This window comes from Phyllobates terribilis, unplaced genomic scaffold (assembly GCF_046119375.1).
Source record: "Phyllobates terribilis strain yellow unplaced genomic scaffold, ASM4611937v1 Scaffold_11__3_contigs__length_659146591, whole genome shotgun sequence".
Taxonomy (NCBI): Eukaryota; Metazoa; Chordata; class Amphibia; order Anura; family Dendrobatidae; genus Phyllobates; species Phyllobates terribilis.
This window is the reverse complement of record NW_027362771.1, coordinates 266353657-266376193: the sequence shown is the minus strand read 5'-3', so window position 1 is coordinate 266376193 and position 22537 is coordinate 266353657. Positions and strand designations below refer to the sequence as shown.

At 45.4% G+C, this 22537-nt stretch overlaps 1 protein-coding gene across 1 annotated transcript in view; it reads right to left on the bottom strand.

The window, feature by feature from the left end:
- The window catches only part of CD36 (CD36 molecule (CD36 blood group)), a 91548-nt gene that overhangs the window by 34097 nt on the left and 34914 nt on the right, over nt 1–22537 (bottom strand). The window contains exons 10-12 of the mRNA XM_073652308.1: nt 18281–18354; nt 11065–11119; nt 7478–7635 (exon numbers count right to left, since the gene is read on the bottom strand). Of these exons, the coding sequence (XP_073508409.1) occupies nt 7478–7635; nt 11065–11119; nt 18281–18354 (287 nt within the window). The remainder of the gene's footprint in view (nt 1–7477; nt 7636–11064; nt 11120–18280; nt 18355–22537) is intronic.

Here is a 22537-nt window from a genome sequence, read left to right as displayed (position 1 = left end):
GTGGTCACATGGGATGAGATGTAATCACAGGACGCAGTGGTCACATGGGATGAGATGTAATCACAGACTGCAGTGGTCACATGGGATGAGATGTAATCACAGGCTGCAGTGGTCACATGGGATGAAATGTAATCACAGGCTGCAGTGGTCACATGGGATGAGATGTAATCACAGACTGCAGTGGTCACATGGGATCAGATGTAATCACAGGACGCAGTGGTCACATGGGATGAGATGTAATCACAGATTGCAGTGGTCACATGGGATGAGATGTAATCACAGGCTGCAGTGGTCACATGGGATGAAATGTAATCACAGGACGCAGTGGTCACATGGGATGAGATGTAATCACAGGCCGCAGTGGTCACATGGGATGAGATGTAATCACAGGCTGCAGTGGTCACATGGGATGAGATGTAATCACAGGTCACAGTGGTCACATGGGATGAGATGTAATCACAGGCCGCAGTGGTCACATGGGATGAGATGTAATCACAGGCTGCAGTGTTCACATGGGATGAGATGTAATCACAGGCTGCAGTGGTCACATGGGATGAAATGTAGTCACAGGACGCAGTGGTCACATGGGATGAGATGTAATCACAGGCTGCAGTGGTCACATGGGATGAGATGTAATCACAGGCCGCAGTGGTCACATGGGATGAAATGTAATCACAGGACGCAGTGGTCACATGGGATGAGATGTAATCACAGGCCGCAGTGGTCACATGGGATGAGATGTAATCACAGGCTGCAGTGGTCACATGGGATGAGATGTAATCACAGGACACAGTGGTCACATGGGATGAGATGTAATCACAGGCCGCAGTGGTCACATGGGATGAGATGTAATCACAGGCTGCAGTGGTCACATGGGATGAGATGTAATCACAGGCTGCAGTGGTCACATGGGATGAGATGTAATCACAGGCAGCAGTGGTCACATGGGATGAGATGTAATCACAGGCTGCAGTGGTCACATGGGATGAGATGTAATCACAGGCTCCAGTGGTCACATGGGATGAGATGTAATCACAGGCCGCAGTGGTCACATGGGATGAGATGTAATCACAGGCCGCAGTGGTCACATGGGAAGAGATGTAATCACAGGCCGCAGTGGTCACATGGGATGAGATGTAATCACAGGCCGCAGTGGTCACATGGGATGAGATGTAATCACAGGCTGCAGTGGTCACATAGGATGAGATGTAATCACAGGCTGCAGTGGTCACATGGGATGAGATGTAATCACAGGCAGCAGTGGTCACATGGGATGAGATGTAATCACAGGCTGCAGTGGTCACATGGGATGAGATGTAATCACAGGCAGCAGTGGTCACATGGGATGAGATGTAATCACAGGCTCCAGTGGTCACATGGGATGATATGTAATCACAGGACGCAGTGGTCACATGGGATGAGATGTAATCACAAGCTGCAGTGGTCACATGGGATGAGATGTAATCACAGGCTGCAGTGGTCACATGGGATGAGATGTAATCACAGACAGCAGTGGTCACATGGGATGAAATTTAATCACAGGCCGCAGTGGTCACAAGGGATGAGATGTAATCACAGGCAGCAGTGGTCACATGGGATGAGATGTAATCACAGGCTCCAGTGGTCACATGGGATGAGATGTAATCACAGGCTGCAGTGTTCACATGGGATGAGATGTAATCACAGGCTCCAGTGGTCACATCGGATGAGATGTAATCACAGGCTCCAGTGGTCACATGGGATGAGATGTAATCACAGGCTGCAGTGGTCACATGGGATGAGATGTAATCACAGGCTGCAGTGGTCACATGGGATGAGATGTAATCACAGGCTGCAGTGGTCACATGGGATGAGATGTAATCACAGGCCGCAGTGGTCACATGGGATGAGATGTAATCACAGGCTGCAGTGGTCACATGGGATGAGATGTAATCACAGGACGCAGTGGTCACATGGGATGAGATGTAATCACAGGACGCAGTGGTCACATGGGATGAGATGTAATCGCAGACTGCAGTGGTCACATGGGATGAGATGTAATCACAGGCTGCAGTGGTCACATGGGATGAAATGTAATCACAGGCTCCAGTAGTCACATGGGATGAGATGTAATCACAGGCCGCAGTGGTCACATGGGATGAGATGTAATCACAGGCTGCAGTGGTCACATGGGATGAGATGTAATCACAGGCTCCAGTGGTCACATGGGATGAGATGTAATCACAGGCTGCAGTGGTCACATGGGATGAGATGTAATCACAGGCTGCAGTGGTCACATGGGAAGAGATGTAATCACAGGCCGCCGTGGTCACATGGGATGAGATGTAATCACAGGCCGCAGTGGTCACATGGGATGAGATGTAATCACAGGCTGCAGTGGTCACATAGTATGAGATGTAATCACAGGCTGCAGTTGTCACATGGGATGAGATGTAATCACAGGCAGCAGTGGTCACATGGGATGAGATGTAATCACAGGCTGCAGTGGTCACATGGGATGAGATGTAATCACAGGCAGCAGTGGTCACATGGGATGAGATGTAATCACAGGCTGCAGTGGTCACATGGGATGAGATGTAATCACAGGCTCCAGTGGTCACATGGGATGAGATGTAATCACAGGCTGCAGTGGTCACATGGGATGAGTTGTAATCACAGGCTGCAGTGGTCACATGGGATGAGATGTAATCACAGGCTGCAGTGGTGACATGGGATGAGATGTAATCACAGGCCACAGTGGTCACATGAGATGAGATGTAATCACAGGCTGCAGTGGTCACATGGGATGAGATGTAATCATAGGACGCAGTGGTCCCATGGGATGAGATGTAATCACAGGCTGCAGTGGTCACATGGGATGAGATGTAATTACAGGCTGCAGTGGTCACATGGGATGAGATGTAATCACAGACTGCAGTGGTCACATGGGATGAGATGTAATCACAGACTGCAGTGGTCACATGGGATGAGATGTAATCACAGGCTGCAGTGGTCACATGGGATGAGATGTAATCACAGGACGCAGTGGTCACATGGGATGAGATGTAATCACAGGCTGCAGTGGTCACATGGGATGAGATGTAATCACAGGCTGCAGTGGTCACATGGGATGAGATGTAATCACAGGCTGCAGTGGTCACATGGGATGAGATGTAATCACAGGCTGCAGTGGTCACATGGGATGAGATGTAATCACAGACTGCAGTGGTCACATGGGATGAGATGTAATCACAGGCCGCAGTGGTCACATGGGATGAGATGTAATCACAGGCTGCAGTGATCACATGGGATGAGAATGATGTAATCACAGGCTGCAGTGGTCACATGGGATGAGATGTAATCACAGGCTGCAGTGGTCACATGGGATGAGATGTAATCACAGGCTGCAGTGGTCACATGGGATGAGATGTAATCACAGGCTGCAGTGGTCACATGGGATGAGATGTAATCACAGGCTGCAGTGGTCACATGGGATGAGATGTAATCACAGGCCGCAGTGGTCACATGGGATGAGATGTAATCACAGACTGCAGTGGTCACATGGGATGAGATGTAATCACAGACTGCAGTGGTCACATGGGATGAGATGTAATCACAGGCCGCAGTGGTCACATGGGATGAGATGTAATTGTAGCACCCTGAGGATTCGGCTGCTACAGGGGTATTACACCTCAAGCCAGAGGTGTGGTATTCCACTCCCGGGTAAGGATGGAGTGTGGAACTGAGCTAGTAGGCTGCATGCACTACATACATCCCATTTCCGGGGGACAGAACGACGGTACTCCCACCAGTTTATGTGCAGGTACGACAGTGTCTGTCCCTGGCTGGAGTGGGAGGGGGGTGGAACATCCCAGTAGTGTAGGGGCAGATAGGGAGAGCAGTCTGGGTAAGGCTAGGAGCTCATTGGGTGCTGGTCACCTGAGCTCACACATAGAGGGAGTATATAAGGTGGGCACCATCTTAGATCAGGGTCAGTCTTTTGTAGAGTGAGTCAGAGGAGCAGAGCAGAGAAGCTCAGCCAGAAGGGCTGACAGGGAGTTGTGGTTCCGGCTGGGCCCAGCTCCAAGGCCAAGTCTGAGAGAGAGAGAGAGGAGTCAGAAGGACCCAGAGAGAAGAAGAAGGAACCCCAAGACCCCAGAATACAAACAGCAGGGTGAAGGGTTGGCACCCAGGGTACCGGATCCCAAGCTGGCAGAGGCCAAAGCACACCTTAGCCAGAGACCGGAGGTCGTGGGCAGGATCTGCCACGACCCTCACTAAATCCACTAGGAAGGCATACCAGGTATAGGGTCAGGGAACCCAGAAGAGGTGTACCCACCAAGAGACCTGAGGGAGCCGGACATAGGTGGATCCCTGGTGAGAACGGCCAGAAGAGAGGGAAAGTCAGACAGGAGCTCAGGACCACGCTCCAGAATTACTTGGGGGTTGGCCGAGTCCAGGACCTGGTGGACGCAGCACGGCTCGGGTGGTCGCTTCAGGCCAGAGTGACCATAAGAACACCCGTAAGTAAAAACCCCTGAACTGCACAGCCCGACTCTGAGTCTCCTTGCTTAATCATCCTGCACCTTCACAACCACCATCCTCTACATCTGACCCCCTGAGGCTATACCCCTCCCGTTGGGGGTTATACTACCAGAGCTGCACACATACCACCAGCCTCAGCGGACCCTTCTGCAGCGGCGGCCTTTTGACCGCAAATCAACGGGTGGCGTAGTCGACACTAAGAACATTTAACAACATCTGTAAAGACTGCCACACACTGAGTTTGACACCCTGGGCACGGACCGGGTCGCCGCCACTCGGAGACTACAACCCCCATCTGATCCGGCTCCGGGTAATCCCCAAACAGCACTGGCCCAGGGGGCGCGTCATAATCACAGGCTGCAGTGGTCACATGGGATGAGAATGATGTAATCACAGGTGGCTATGTTGTACAGAGAGTAGCAGAAGACCATAGAGACATAACAGGTAAATATAGATTGTTTTTCTTTTGAATTTCCACTAGCCACAGAATTTGCTGTTGCTGATGTCTCCTCAATTTCTGGCTATATTGTTGCAGAAATTTTCCTGGCAGCAGTTCAATCCCGAGTGAACATACCTTTATTCTTATTGCATAGAAGATAGATTGTAGTCTGCTAAGTGTAGTAAATCTGAGAGATACTATATCTCACACTAAGTTCAGTAGTACAATCTGAAACTCTGACTCTCAAGTCATAAGAATGTTGTAGACCTTTGGCCATAAACATATATAAGTAAAAAGAGTAGTAAGTAATACATAGCTAACCCATATGTAGAATTAGAGAAATATCTAAGAGGTTCTACATTAAGGTGAACATACACTGAAAGATTAATCATTAATAATAATGTAGACATGCTGACGATCGTCTAATGAATGAGCATAACGCTCGTTCGTCAGGTGATATGAATTTTACACTTGCCTATCCCCTTTCCGCAGCGGCCAATTTAATTTTTTGCGTTGTCGTTTTTCCTCCCCTTCTTTCTAGATTCATAATCTTTTTATTTTTTTGTCCACTTAGACGTATGAGGGCTTGCTTTTTGAGGGACTAGTTGTACTTTTGAATCACACTATTCATTTTACCACATAACATTCTGGAAACCGAGAAAAAAAATGAAAAATTGAAATTGCGAAAAAAAACAGGATTTGATTTTATGGCGTACATTGTGCAGTAAAAATTACCTGGCATCATGATTCTCTTCATCAGATTGATAACGCCGTAATCTAACTTCCATCTCTTTTTAAATTATTCTAGTGGTGAAAAAAAATCAAGTGTCACCATTTTTTGAGACCCTTAACATTTCATGGCTTATTTTTTGCGGGGCGAGACAATGTTTTTATTAATACCATTTTGGGATAGATATGATATTTTGATTACTATTTAAAGCATTTTTTGTGGTATTGTGGTGACTAAAAATAAAGCAATTTGGGCATTTTTTAAATTTTTTTCTGTTTACGGTATTTACCAATTGGGTTAATTATCTTTATATTTTAGCAGATCGAATTTTTATATTATGTATGCAGCGATAACAAATGTGTATTTTTTTTTTTTAAATGTACTGCCTTAATTTGTAATGGGAGAGAAAGGGAATGATTGGAAAGTTTTTTTAATGTTTTTTAAACATTTTACTTTATTCTTTAGTCCCCCAAGGAGATAAGAACCTGTGATCAGCTGATCGCTTGTACGATATACAGCAATACCACAGTATTGCTGCATATAGTTAAAAACACAGTTTCCTTTGAAGATTAGCTATAGGCTGGGCTACAAAAGAGCTCCATGATGACAAGCACAGGTCTTCAACAGGTCATAGCAACCCATCGGTGCCCGCGATCATGTTACAAAATGTGTCCCAATGCTGGCGAGCTGTTAATGATGCTGTGAGAGAGTGTCATTTAACAGGTTAACAGTCATGGGCTCCGCTCCACCTGTGGCTGTTAGAGGCAGGTCCTGGCTGTGTGTCACAGCCATTATCTGCTGGGTGTTGGTCGGGTTCACGTGACCCCACTCTATACATCTGATACCGATTTGAGCCGTACATGTCCGGCGGATGTTAGTAAGTGGTTAAAAATCATTGTTTTTGGCAGCACATTGTCCTGTGTAACAGGGCTTGTGAGGCCGAGAACAATGGCAGCCTATTTGTACTGAACAATCTAAACACACTATTAAAGGGGTTGTCCACTACTTTATATGATCCCCCAATTCCTCCAGGGCCCATAAGTGTTTCTCTAAATACCTTGTGTTGCAGATAATGCCTGTGAGTGGCGCTATCACTGGCCGCTCACAGGCATCACGTGACCCCCGGCTGCAGCCGGCTCTGACATCCGCTGACATCACAACAAGTCCAGGCTGCAGCCGGGGGTCTCTCTCTTCCGCGTTCCACCGGTGGCTGCTGGGTTGTGGGTTTCCCCGCACGTTACACCCGGCATACACTGCGCGCTCTCCCTCTCCTAATTCATTGGGAAAACGTGCGGTGGATGCTGGGTGTGACGAGGGGAATAACCCCGCCCACAACCCAGCAGCCACCGCGGGGACCCCAGCGCTGAGTCACGCCTCACTTGACGTGACATCAGTGACGGGTCACGTGATGCCTCTGAGCAGCCAGCGACAGCGCCGTTCAGAGGCAGAAAAGGTACTGCAAGGTATTTAAAAAAACACTTCTGGGCCCCGGGGGGATACATTGCGGGGTTCATATAAAGTAGTGGACAATTTCTTTAAATGACTGCCAATCGGTAAAAGTTTAGCGATCAGTGGTCTTTTAGTGCCGCTATTTGTTTAATTAACATGGAAACTTAGGTTTAGCTATTTTGACCACAGAAAAGCAGAAGAAGTACCTTTTATCTTACATGTTATCCATCCTGACACCACAAGAGCAGCTGGTTACATCTCCTAGATCAATTTGTGTTTGTATTCATTACAATCCAGACAAATTTGTAAAGAAAGTAACCTCATTTTATACTCACTTTCCTCTACAACTTTTGACACAAAGTGTTATGGAGCAGGCAAGGAATATAACACCCCCAAGGCAGAGAAATACGATCTGTATAATCCCTAAAGCATTCATTGGGGTAGTTACACTGGATTTAAATGTATTTGCCGAATCGTCACCAATCATGGCGGTCTGGAAGAAAACAAAGCAGAGACATATACATGTAGTCACTTTTAGACAACTCTGCAACTGAAAAGTAAAATTTCATATATATATATACAGTGCCTACAAGTAGTATTCAACCCCCTGCAGATTTAGCTGGTTTGATAAGATGCAAATAAGTTAGAGCCTTCAAACTGCAAACGAGAGTAGGTTTTATGAACAGAAGCTTAAATCTTACAAACCAAAAAGTTATGTTGCTCAGTTGAATTTTATTAAATTTTAAACATAAAAGTGTGGGTCAATTATTATACAACCCCTATGTTTAATATTTTGTGGAATAACCCTTGTTTGCAATTACAGCTAATAATCGTCTTTTATAAGACCTGATCAGGCCGGCACAGGTCTGTGGAGTTATCTTGGCCCACTCCTCCATGCAGATCTTCTCCAAGTTATCTAGGTTCTTTGGGTGTCTCATGTGGACTTTATTCTTGAGCTCCTTCCACAAGTTTTCAATTGGGTTAAGGTCAGGAGACTGACTAGGCCACTCCAACACCTTGACTTTTTCCCTATTGAACCAGGCCTTGGTTTTCTTGGCTGTGTGCTTTGGGTCGTTGTCTTGTTGGAAGATGAAATTACGACCCATCTTAAGATCCTTGATGGAGGAGCGGAGGTTCTTGGCCAAAATCTCCAGGTAGGCCGTGCTATCCATCTTCCCATGGATGCGGACCAGATGGCCAGGCCCCTTGGCAGAGAAACAGCCCCACAGCATGATGCTGCCACCACCATGCTTGACTGTAGGGATGGTATTCTTGGGGTCGTATGCAGTGCCATCCAGTCTCCAAACGTCACGTGTGTGGTTGGCACCAAAGATCTCGATCTTGGTCTCATCAGACCATAGAACCTTGAACCAGTCTGTCTCAGAGTCCTCCAAGTGATCATGAGCAAACTGTAGACGAGCCTTGACATGACGCTTTGAAAGTAAAGGTACCTTACGGGCTCGTCTGGAACGGAGACCATTGCGGTGGAGTACGTTACTTATGGTATTGACTGAAACCAATGTCCCCACTGCCATGAGATCTTCCCGGAGCTCCTTCCTTGTTGTCTTGGGTTAGCCTTGACTCTTCGGACAAGCCTGGCCTCGGCACGGGAGGACACTTTCAAAGGCTGTCCTGGCCGTGGAAGGCTAACAGTAGTTCCATAAGCCTTCCACTTACGGATGATGCTCCCAACAGTGGAGACAGGTAGGCCCAACTCCTTGGAAAGGGTTTTGTACCCCTTGCCAGCCTTGTGACCCTCCACGATCTTGTCTCTGATGGCCTTGGAATGCTCCTTTGTCTTTCCCATGTTGACCATGTCTGAGTGCTGTTCACAAGTTTGGGGAGGGTCTTAAATAGTCAGAAAAGGCTGGCAAAAGAGATCTTTAATCCACACATGTGAAGCTCATTATTCTTGGTGCCTGAACTACTTCTTAATACTTTAGGGGGACCAAACAGAATTCTTGTGGTTTGAGGGGTTGAATAATAAATGACACTCTGAATTAACTTTTTACGCTTTAAAAAAAAAAAAAAAAAAAAAATTGCTGCAGTGCATTTCCCACTTCCAGGCTGATCTACAGTACAAATGTCACAATGCCAAGTTAATTCCGCATGTGTCAACCAGCTAAATCTGCAGGGGGTTGAACACTACTTGTAGGCACTGTATATATATATATATATATATATATATATATATATATATATAGTCAGTATGTGGCAATTGAAAGTCACTTAGAATTCAAAAGGTAATTTTTTTTTAGCAATGACTGAAACATCTTGAAATATTGCAGTTTTCATCTGCCCAATTGAGCAGGCACAACAGGCTGATACTTCCTGTTCTCTATAAACTTCTACAGGTTGGATGAGTTATCAACAACTTTATTGTATTGCTCAGGGACCAGATAAGGTAGGATAGCAACACTATAAACCAGAGGTCCCCAACCGCCGGTCCGCGGACCAGGACCGGGCCGTTGGGGTTTTTCAGCCGGTCCGCGGCGCCGCTGACAGCAGAGAACATTATGCAGGACGGGGTGGGGCGTCGGGCGGGTCTTAGTGACGCGGCCCTCCTGCACAGCATGGTGTGTTCCTGACGGGGTGGGGCGTCAGGCGGGTCTTAGTGACGCGGCCCTCCTGCACAGCATGGTGTGTTCCTGACGGGGTGGGGCGTCGGGCGGGTCTTAGTGACGCGGCCCTCCTGCACAGCATGGTGTGTTCCTGACGGGGTGGGGCGGCAGGCTCTCCTCACTGACACGCCCCCGGCAGAACATGTTATGTGGGGCGTGCTGGGGCAGCAGACTGGCTTCAGTGACGCGGCTCCCGGTACCGGTGTTCAGTGTGTAGCGCTGCTAAGCAGCAGCGCTGTATACACTGACGCTCAATGTACAATGCTGCTACTTAGCAGCGCTGTACACCGAGGTCCCGCCAGCATCCTCCCCATACAGCTCCACCCCTCCATAACCCCACCCCCATATGACCAAAGCCCCGCCCCCACCCCCACCGGGCCGTGGAAAACTGGTCTTGCTTAAAGCCGGTCCCTGGTGCAAAAAAGGTTGGGGACCTCTGCTATAAACTATATACACAGATAAGACTACAGTATGTATGCAATTCCCTGGTCTCTGGGGAAGGGGCTGTACTCATCGCTTCTTGAAGACTATAAAAATCTATTACATTTCTCCCATAATGGACTCCCATTCATTTCAGCTGCCACAAGACACTCAATCCTTGGTGAACTGTCTAAATAAAAAATATATAGCTACAGCATGAAAAAAGGCAAATACATTATTTATTGCCAGTCTATTTAAATCTAACTATTAAAACTAAAATTTAGTGCCTGCAGAGCACAGTGCCTGCGCTGGGGGGATTCATAAGTCTGCAGTAGCACAGAGTGACTGCACACTTATCGGTTTTGACCGGACAATCCCTTTAATTACTGTTCCCATAGGGCTTATCTTTCACCTTTCATAAGCCTCCCGTACACTTTAGATAGTTGTAAGGTGAATAATGGTTTCTTACCCGACTGTCCCATCCCCAGGAGAACTTGCTCTACTGAGCGCTCCTGTGTTCTCTATGAACCACCCACTGCCAGACATCACTGGTGGCGACTTATCTCTAAATCGCAAAAGGATCGCTATTCATCTGTTGGAGCCCCCCTATACATTAGACTGTCAGCTGGGTTCGGACAACGTTAACCCAATGTGTATGGTTGCCATTAGAAGTAATGAAATAATTCCCCTTTCAATTGCTCTACAAATAGGCAGCTTTACCATATTAGTTTTTCTCCAGGGTTTCCTGAGCTATAAACATAACAACATGGCTGCATAGAATTTTTACTATGTTTTTTTTTCAGGGGTGAGTATTAGTTAGAAGAATAGAAATAAATACACTATGCTATTTTGTTCCAAGTATAAAGTCTTCACGTGCTTACCTCATTTAACCACAATACCGGAAACACAAATTCTGACTGAAGGTTTGCCAGAATGCTGTGAAAGGTGGAAAAAGTAATTAGGAATGGAAACAATTCTATCTGACATGAAATAAAGCACATATTAGAAAGATATGTATAAATGATAATATTTACATCGATCAAAAATGGCCTCCATCTACCAATATGAATCAAGACTGGCAATGAAACCGACAATAATTGTACACAGAACAAAACGATTCCTTATTTACTAAAATAATCAAATATAATTGTAAGTCTCATGAAGGCAGATGAAACGCTGAATGTGAAAGCCACATTAGTGAGGGAGGTCCCCAATCTCTTATGGTAATATTCCTTATTTATCTTCCATTGATGTCTGTTATATTCTAACCATATATGTTTCTGTTACTGGGGGCACCTTTTAGATTTCCACCACATCTTATGATTTGTCGCTGACATTAGGACTTTTATTTGTTTGGTGCTGCTGATAGGCTTGTGTAAAAGTACCTTAACAGCAATGGTCAACAAGCACTAGAGTACTATCATCTGTTATCCATATACAAAAGAATGCTAGGGTAAGATTATGTTATCTCAGCTTCCCCCAGACCCTAATAAAAAAAAAGTAAATATGAATAAAATAATAACAATAATAAACACAAAAAAATCTTATGGAATAAAAAAATCTAATTTCAACCCTTTAGTACCACCTGGAACCAACCTTTTGCGAGAGGAATGCATTTTACATGACAGTTATAAAACCAAATAATAATATAACAATATCATATAATATTGAAAGAAAAGGAAAAAATAGTAACCTTTATTCTTGGAAATTATAGTGCTGATGCAAGTTGGGTAAAATACACGATTTGTTGTTGCTATACAGGGGAAAGTGTATGGATTCTTTTTTGGGATAAATATGTCTGGTTAAACTAATTACATTACAGATTGTTCCTTCCTAATTTTTCCCCTGTATGGATCTTAAAGAATTGCTCTCATTAACTTTTTCCCCTAAACCTGTGTATATACACTGTGTGCATAGTTATTAGGCGAGTATTTTGACCATATAATTTGTATGCATATTTTACAACTACAAGCTTTATAAGTTTGAATGCTTATTAGTTTAAAGTATATCAGGCGATGTGTATTTGTGAAGTGAAAGAGGGATGCAGCCCTCTTCAAATTACTAAGAAATTGGGGCCTGATCACAGAACCGTCAAAAGGTTTGAAGCAAATGGTCAACAGGGTGACAAAAACCGTGTTGCGAAAAAAAGACACACATTAACTGCCAGAGATTTGAGAAAAATCAAAGGTGAAGCGACCAGGAACCCATTATCCTCCAGTTCTGTCATATTCCAAAACTTCAACCTCTCTGGAGTGCCCAGAAGTACAAGGTGTTCAGTGCTCAGAGACATGGCCGAGGTAAGGAAGGCTGAAACTCCACCACCACTGAGCAAGACACAGAAGTACAAGGTGTTCAGTGCTCAGAGACATGGCCGAGGTAAGGAAGGCTGAAACCGACCACCACTGAGCAAGACACAGAAATACAAGGTGTTCAGTGCTCAGAGACATGGCCGAGGTAAGGAAGGCTGAAACTCCACCACCACTGAGCAAGACACAGAAGTACAAGGTGTTCAGTGCTCAGAGACATGGCCGAGGTAAGGAAGGCTGAAACCGACCACCACTGAGGAAGACACAGAAGTACATGGTGTTCAGTGCTCAGAGACATGGCCGAGGTAAGGAAGGCTGAAACTCCACCACCACTGAGCAAGACACAGAAGTACAAGGTGTTCAGTGCTCAGAGACATGGCCGAGGTAAGGAAGGCTGAAACCCGACCACCACTGAACAAGACACAGAAGTACAAGCTGTTCAGTGCTCAGAGACATGGCCGAGGTAAGGAAGGCTGAAACCGACCACCACTGAGGAAGACACAGAAGTACAAGGTGTTCAGTGCTCAGAGACATGGCTGAGGTAAGGAAGGCTGAAACCAACCACCACTGAGGAAGACACAGAAGTACAAGGTGTTCAGTGCTCAGAGACATGGCCGAGGTAAGGAAGGCTGAAACCGACCACCACTGAGGAAGACACAGAAGTACATGGTGTTCAGTGCTCAGAGACATGGCCGAGGTAAGGAAGGCTGAAACTCCACCACCACTGAGCAAGACACAGAAGTACAAGGTGTTCAGTGCTCAGAGACATGGCCGAGGTAAGGAAGGCTGAAACCGACCACCACTGAGGAAGACACAGAAGTACAAGGTGTTCAGTGCTCAGAGACATGGCCGAGGTAAGGAAGGCTGAAACCAACCACCACTGAGGAAGACACAGAAGTAAAAGGTGTTCAGTGCTCAGAGACATGGCCGAGGTAAGGAAGGCTGAAACCGACCACCACTGAGGAAGACACAGAAGTACATGGTGTTCAGTGCTCAGAGACATGGCCGAGGTAAGGAAGGCTGAAACTCCACCACCACTGAGCAAGACACAGAAGTACAAGGTGTTCAGTGCTCAGAGATATGGCCGAGGTAAGGAAGGATGAAACCGACCACCACTGAGGAAGACACAGAAGTACAAGGTGTTCAGTGCTCAGAGACATGGCCGAGGTAAGGAAGGCTGAAACCAACCACCACTGAGGAAGATACAGAAGTACAAGGTGTTCAGTGCTCAGAGACATGGCTGAGGTAAGAAAGGCTGAAACCGACCACCACTGAACAAGACCATAGAAGTACAAGGTGTTCAGTGCTCAGAGTCATGGCCGAGGTAAGGAAGGTTAAAACTGACCACCACTGAGCAAGACACAGAAGTACAAGGTGTTCATTGCTCAGAGACATGGCCGAGGTAAGGAAGGCTGAAACCGACCACCACTGAGCAAGAGACAGAAGTACAAGGTGTTCAGTGCTCAGAGACATAGCCGAGGTAAGGAAGGCTGAAACTCGACCACCACTGAGCAAGACACCGAAGTACAAGGTGTTCAGTGCTCAGACACATGGCCGAGGTAAGGATGGCTGAAACCGACCACCACTGAGCAAGACACAGAAGTACAAGGTGTTCAGTGCTCAGAGACATGGCCGAGGTAAGGAAGGCTGAAACCGACCACCACTGAGCAAGACACAGAAGTACAAGGTGTTCAGTGCTCAGAGCCATAGCCGAGGTAAGGAAGGCTGAAACCCGCCCACCACTGAGCAAGACACCGAAGTACAAGGTGTTCAGTGCTCAGAGTCATGGCCGAGGTAAGGAAGGCTGAAACCCAACCACCACTGAACAAGACACAGAAGTACAAGGTGTTCAGTGCTCAGAGACATGGCCGAGGTAAGGAAGGCTGAAACCAACCACCACTGAGCAAGACACAGAAGTACAAGGTGTTCAGTGCTCAGAGTCATGGCCGAGGTAAGGAAGGTTGAAACCGACCACCACTGAGCAAGACACAGAAGTACAAGGTGTTCAGTGCTCAGAGACATGGCCGAGGTAAGGAAGGCTGAAACCGACCACCACTGAGCAAGACACAGAAGTACAAGGTGTTCAGTGCTCAGAGACATGGTCGAGGTAAGGAAGGCTGAAACCGACCACCACTGAGCAAGACACCAAAGTACAAGGTGTTCAGTGCTCAGAGACATGGCCGAGGTAAGGATGGCTGAAACCGACCACCACTGAGGAAGACACAGAAGTACAAGGTGTTCAGTGCTCAGAGACATGGCCGAGGTAAGGATGGCTGAAACCGACCACCACTGAGGAAGACACAGAAGTACAAGGTGTTCAGTGCTCAGAGACATGGCCAAGGTAAGGAAGGCTGAAACCGACCACCACTGAGCAAGACACAGAAGTACAAGGTGTTCATTGCTCAGAGACATGGCCAAGGTAAGGAAGGCTGAAACCGACCACCACTGAGGAAGACACAGAAGTACAAGGTGTTCAGTGCTCAGAGACATGGCCGAGGTAAGGAAGGCTGAAAACGACCACCACTGAGCAAGACACAGAAGTACAAGGTGTTCAGTGCTCAGAGACATGGCCAAGGTAAGGAAGGCTGAAATCCGACCACCACTGAGCAAGACACAGAAGTACAAGATGTTCAGTGCTCAGAGACATGGCCGAGGTAAGGAAGGCTGAAACCGACCACCACTGAGCAAGACACAGAAGTACAAGGTGTTCAGTGCTCAGAGACATGGCCGAGGTAAGGAAGGCTGAAAACGACCACCACTGAGCAAGACACAGAAGTACAAGGTGTTCAGTGCTCAGAGACATGGCCAAGGTAAGGAAGGCTGAAATCCGACCACCACTGAGCAAGTCACAGAAGTACAAGATGTTCAGTGCTCAGAGACATGGCCGAGGTAAGGAAGGCTGAAACCGACCACCACTGAGCAAGACACAGAAGGACAAGGTGTTCAGTGCTCAGAGACATGGCCGAGCTAAGGAAAGCTGAAACCGACCAACACTGAGCAAGACACAAAAGCACAAGGTGTTCAGTGCTCAGAGACATGGTCAAGGTAAGGAAGGCTGAAACCCGACCACCACTGAACAAGACATATAAGTTATAACGTCAAGACTGGGCCAAGAAATATCTAACGACAGTTTTATGGACTGATGAGATTGGAGCGACTCTTAATGGACCAGATAGATGGACCCATGGCTAGATCAGTAAAGGGCACAGTCAGCAGTAACTCAGATGCCAGCAAAGTGGAGGTGGAGTACTGCTATGGGCTGGTATTATTAAAGATTTGCTAGTTATACTTTTTTATGTATGAAGATGGACTTAAATTCAACATCTAAACCTACTGACAGTTTTAGAAGACACTTTTTTCCAGCAGTGGGACAAAAAAGTCTCCATCTTTCAAGAAAAATTTTTGATTTTTATGCAGCACAATGCTCCATCTCAGGCATCAAAGGACTACACTGCTTGGCTAACCAGTAAAGACTTTAAATATGAAATAATAATGACATTGCTCCTTTCTCACTTGACCTAAACCCTACTGAGAAATTTTGGGCCCTTCTTAAGCGGGAGATTTATGGTGAAGGAAAACAGTACACCCTCTCTGAACAGTGTCTGGGAGGCTGTTTTTGCTAATGCCCAAAAAGTTGTTTGTTAACAGATTAAAAAACTGACAGATTTAATGGATTATGACTATTATTGAAAAAGAATGGGGGTGGGGGGCGGGCTATATTGGTCAATGATGTTTTTTAAATGTCAGAAATTTTACATTTTGAGTTGGTTGGTTATTATTCTCACTTTAACAGATGAAAATAAAACAATTGAGATGGGAACATTTATTTAATTCATTTAGTTGTATAATAATTTTGCATACTAATAGTTGTCAAAAATTCTGCACACATAGATATTCTCCTAAGGAAGACAAAACCTTCCTTAAATATTTAGGTTTCGGGATTAACCTTATGGATTGTCTGACAGCGCTGTAGTTGTTCAATAATAAAATTAATCATCAAAAATACAAATTGTCTAATTATTGTGTACACCGCGTATGAATGTACAGTAGTGTGAGTGTGTTAAAATACTCACCTATTGCCGCCTTCTCCGGTATCCACCACTGTTCTGGTCATCTTCTGAGTGACGACAACACTTTGCAGACTCTCCGGGTCACACTGCGCTCTGTGTGAGCCAGAAGTTGCTTTTACACAATAAGCTTAAGGAGCGTCAGAACAAGGCTCCATAAGCTTACCTTGTACAAATAAACCTTCCAGCTCACACAGAGCATAGAGTAATTTGGATTATCTGATTTACCATCACATGACTCAGAAGAAGAACAGGATGGCACTGGAGGAGACAGCGATAGATGATTATATTAACACACTTAGGCCGTGTTCACACGTTCAGTATTGGGTTAGTATTTTACATCAGTATTTGTAAGACAAAACCAGGAGTGGGTGAAAATGTATATATATACACTGCTCAAAAAAATAAAGGGAACACTCAATTAACACATTCTAGATCTGAATGAATGAAATATTCTCATTGAATACTTTGTTCTGTACAAAGTTGAATGTGCTGACAACAAAATCACACAAAAATCATCAATTGAAATCAAATTTATTAACCAATGGAGGCCTGAGGATCTCATCTCGGTACCTAATGGCAGCCAGGCTACCTCTGGCGAGCACATGGAGGGCTGTGCGGCCCTCAAAAGAAATGCCACCCCACACCATTACTGACCCACTGCCAAACCGGTCATGCTGAAGGATGCTGCAGGCAGCAGATCGCTCTCCACGGCATCTCCAGACTCTGTCACGTCTGTCACATGTGCTCAGTGTGAACCTGCTTTCATCTGTGAAGAGCACAGGGCGCCAGTGGCGACTTTGCCAATTCTGGTGTTCTGTGGCAAATGCCAAGCGTCTTGCACGGTGTTGGGCTATAAGCACAACCCCCATCTGTGGACGTTGGGCCCTCATACCACCCTCATGGAGTCGGTTTCTAACCGTTTGTGCAGACACATGCACAATTGTGGCCTGCTGAAGGACATTTTACAGGGCAATGGCAGTGCTCCTCCTGTTCCTCCTTGCACAAAGGCGGAGGTACTGGTCCAGCTGCTGGGTTGTTCCCCTCATACAGCCCCCTCCATGTCTCCTGGTGTACTGGCCTGTCTCCTGGTAGTGCCTCCAGCCTCTGGACACTACGCTGACAAACACAGCAAACCTTCTTGCCACAGCTCGCATTGATGTGCGATCCCGGATGAGCAGCACTACCTGAGCAACTTCTGTGGGTTGTAGAGTCCGTCTCATGCTACCATGAGTGTGAAAGCACAACCAACATTCAAAAGTGACCAAAACATCAGCCAGAAAGCATTGGTACTGAGATGTGGTCTGTGGTCCCCACCTGCAGAACCACTCCTTTATTGAGTGGGTCTTTATGATTGCCAATAATTTCCATCTATTGTCTATTCCATTTGCACAACAGCATGTGAAATTGATTGTCAATCAGTGTTGCTTCCTAAGTGGACAGTTTGATTTCACAGAAGTTTGATTTACTTGGAGTTATATTCTGTTGTTTAAGTGTTCCCTTTATTTTTTTGAGCAGTGTGTATACACACACACACACACACACACACACACACAGGTTTAGGGGGAAAAAAGTTCCACGGGAGGGATTCTCTAAGCAATGAATATATACTGTTTCAGGTGCAACATTAAAGCCCCTTCTGTTCTACAAGAAAAAATGGCCAAAGTATAAAATTACAATAAAGAAATTAACTCCAACATGAAGCACACTGTAGGTATACTTACTTGATTTCACTTGTGCGGTTAAAAAAAACATTGACTTGCAATCTCTTTGCAAAATGCATAGTAAAACCTGTAATCTGAAATAGAGGAAAACAATTTCCCACTGTTAAGAAAATGCAAATAAAGTATTACATGACTCTTTTACTTAGGGCTTATACTTATATGCGAGGAAACTGGATGAGTGCAATCCGATAAAACATCGGATTACACTCGGACCAATGTTAATCAATGAGTGAAATCTCATCTGCGATTTTTTTCTCGGCTGAAATCGGACTGAGAAAAAAATCGCAGCATGCTGCGAGTGGCCACGTGTCTCGGACGAGACTCGCCAATGCAAGTCAATGGGTGCGTGAAAAAAATCGCACGGCACTCAGACCATGCGAGTGCCGTCCGATTTTCACGCACCCATCTCCTTGAAACCCGACAATTCTTCATCCGCGTACTGTAAAAACACAGAGGTACCCAGCATTATAGAATAAAAAGAAAAGATATATACAGACATAGAATAGTTAGATATAAAGATGTCAGTGACATATATAATTAGTACCGTGACTGATTTGGTTACTGTACGTGTCATTTATTGTTAAATTAAAGAATTTAAAAAAAAAATGGCGTGGGGTCCCCTGTAATTTTATTCTCTAGCAGAGGTTAAGCAGACAGCTGGGGCAGATATTTTAAGCCTGGGAAGGGAGTAATACCTAGCCTTTACTGGCTATTCAAATGGGGGATCCCCAAAAAAAAATTAATGTGGCGTCCCCCTATTTTAACAGCTAGCAAAGGTTAGGCAGACAGCTGAGGGCTGATATTGAACATGAATATTGGCCCCCTCTCAGGCTGGAAACACCAGCCCTCAGCTACCCCACTAAGCATCGCTAAGCCTGCCATCCTGCAATTTTACCTATAAAATTCATATGACATGAACTCAGCTCAGCTAGATGCCGGCACCGCGAGTCACTAAGGAGCGCAAGCACGCGCTCTTCAGTGTCTCTTCAGTGTCTCTGCAGGATGGCAAAGTAGATAGTCGCATCCAGCTACTATGCAGCCTGCCATCTATGGTACAGACCAAAAGTTTGGACACACCTTCTCATTTAAAGATTTTTCTGTATTTTCATGACTATGAAAATTGTACATTCACACTGAAGGCATCAAAACTATGAATTAACACATGTGGAATTATATACTTAACAAAACAGTGTGAAACAACTGAAAATATGTCTTATATTCTAGGTTCTTCAAAGTAGCCACCTTTTGCTTTGATGACTGCTTTGCACCCTCTTGGCATTCTCTTGATGAGCTTCAAGAGGTAGTCACCGGAGATGGTTTTCACTTCACAGGTGTGCCCTGTCAGGTTTAATAAGTGGGATTTCTTGCCTTATAAATGGGGTTGGGACCATCAGTTGTGTTGTGCAGAAGTCAGGTGGATACACAGCTGATAGTCCTACTGAATAGACTGTTAGAATTTGTATTATGGCAAGAAAAAAGCAGCTAAGTAAAGAAAAACTAGTGGCCATCATTACTTTAAGAAATGAAGGTCAGTCAGTCCGAAAAATTGGGAAAACTTTGAAAGTGTCCCCAAGCGCAGTTGCAAAAACCATCAAGCGCTACAAAGAAACTGGCTCACATGAGGACCGCCCCAGGAAAGGAAGACCAAGAGTCACCTCTGCTTCTGAGGATAAGTTTATCCGAGTCACCAGCCTCAGAAATCGCAGGTTAACAGCAGCTCAGATTAGAGACCAGGTCAATGCCACACAGAGTTCTAGCAGCAGACACATCTCTTCAACAACTGTTAAGAGGAGACTTTGTGCAGCAGGCCTTCATGGTAAAATAGCTGCTAGGAAACCACTGCTAAGGACAGGCAACAAGCAGAAGAGACTTGTTTGGGCTAAAGAACACAAGGAATGGACATTAGACCAGTGGAAATCTGTGCTTTGGTCTGATGAGTCCAAATTTGAAATCTTTGGTTCCAACCACCGTGTCTTTGTGTGACGCAGAAAAGGTGAACGGATGGACTCTACATGCCCGGTTCCCACCGTGAAGCAAGGAGGAGGAGGTGTAATGGTGTGGGGGTGCTTTGCTGGTGACACTGTTGGGGATTTATTCAAATTTGAAGGCATACTGAACCAGCATGGCTACCACAGCATCTTGCAGCAGCATGCTATTCCATCCGTTTTGCGTTTAGTTGGACAATCATTTATTTTTCAACAGGACAATGACCCCAAACACACCTCCAGGCTGTGTAAGGGCTATTTGACCAAGAAGGAGAGTGATGGGGTGCTACGCCAGATGACCTGGCTTCCACAGTCACCAGACCTGAACCCAATCGAGATGGTTTGGGGTGAGCTGAACCGCAGAGTGAAGGCAAAAGGGCCAACAAGTGCTAAGCATCTCTGGGAACTCCTTCAAGATTGTTGGAAGACCATTTCCGGTGAAGCTCATCAAGAGAATGCCAAGAGTTTGCAAAGCAGTCATCAAAGCAAAAGGTGGCTACTTTGAAGAACCTAGAATATAAGACATATTTTCAGTTGTTTCACACTTTTTTGTTAAGTATATAATTCCACATGTGTTAATTCATAGTTTTGATGCCTTCAGTGTGAATGTACAATTTTCATAGTCAAGAAAATACAGAAAAATCTTTAAATCAGAAGGTGTGTCCAAACTTTTGGTCTGTACTGTAGATCTAGCAGAGTCGGACCCATTGCGGGACACATGGATTATGTTCTTCACGTCGGAAAGGTGAGGATGAGGTTGGTTTATTATTTTATTTTTTATTACAGGTGACATAGGATTCAGAGGCAATGGGCGTAATGGTAAGTAGGGTTTATTTTAGAATAATAAAGGAGTCTGTGTGTTTATTTCAAATAAAATATTTAATACACGGTGTGGGTATTTTTATTTCACATTTCACTATGGGGTTTGTAATGGGGGCGTCTTATAGACGCCTCTCCATTACTAACCTGGGCTTGATGTCAGCTGGCATTATAAGCTGACATCAACCCCAACCCTATAACCCCACTTTCCACCACCACAGGGCAATGGGAAGAGCGGAGGCTAAGTGCCAGAATTTGCATATCCTATGGATGCGCCATTTCTGGGGCGGCTGAGGGCTGCTGTTTCTAGCCTCGGAGGGGGCCAATATTCATGGCCCCTTCCTAGGATATTAATATCAGCCCCCAGCTGTCTGTCTAGCCTTTGCTAGCTGTTAAAATAGAGGGACCCCACATCAATTTTTTTGGGGGTCCCCCATTTTAATAGCCAGTAAAGGCTAAGTATACAGCTGGGGATTGATATTAGTAGCCTGGGAAGCTCCATGGGTATTACCACCTTCCCAGGCTAAAAACATCTTGCCCCAGCTGTCTGCTTAACCTCTGCTAGAGTATAAAATTACGGGGGACACCACGCCATTTTTTTTAAATTATTTAATTTACCAACAAAATACATGTACAGTAATCAACACATGCAAAACACAGAATATATATCTCACTCACATATGATTGCAATCACAAATTCTTTGGTATTATTATCTTCATTTAATTTGCTTGCAAGGAAAAAACACAAAAGAGAATGAAGCAAAAATCAAATCATGGATCATTTCACACAAAACTCCAAAAATGGGCCAGACAAAAGTATTGGCACCCTCAGCCTAATACTTGGTTGCACAACCTTTAGCCAAAATAACTGCGAACAACCGCTTCCGGTAACCATCAATGAGTTTCTTACAATGCTCTGCTGGAATTGTAGACCATTCTTCTTTGGCAAACTGCTCCAGGTCCCTGATATTTGAAGGGTGCCTTCTCCAAACTGCCATTTTGAGATCTCTCCACAGGTGTTCTATGGGATTCAGGTCTGGACTCATTGCTGGCCACCTTAGAAGTCTCCAGTGCTTTCTCTCAAACCATTTTATAGTGCTTTTGGAAGTGTGTTTTGGGTCATTGTCCTGCTGGAAGACCCATGATCTCTGAGGGAGACCCAGCTTTCTCACACTGGGCCCTACATTATGCTGCAAAATTTGTTTGTAGTCTTCAGACATCATAATGCCATGCACACGGTCAAGCAGTCCAGTGTCAGAGGCAGCAAAGCAACCCCAAAACATCAGGGAACCTCCGCCATGTTTGACTGTAGGGACCGTGTTCTTTTCTTTGAATGCCTCTTTTTTTTTCCTGTACACTCTATGTTGATGCTTTTTCCCAAAAAGCTCTACTTTTGTCTCATCTGACCAGAGAACATTCTTCCAAAACGTTTTAGGCTTTCTCAGGTAAGTTT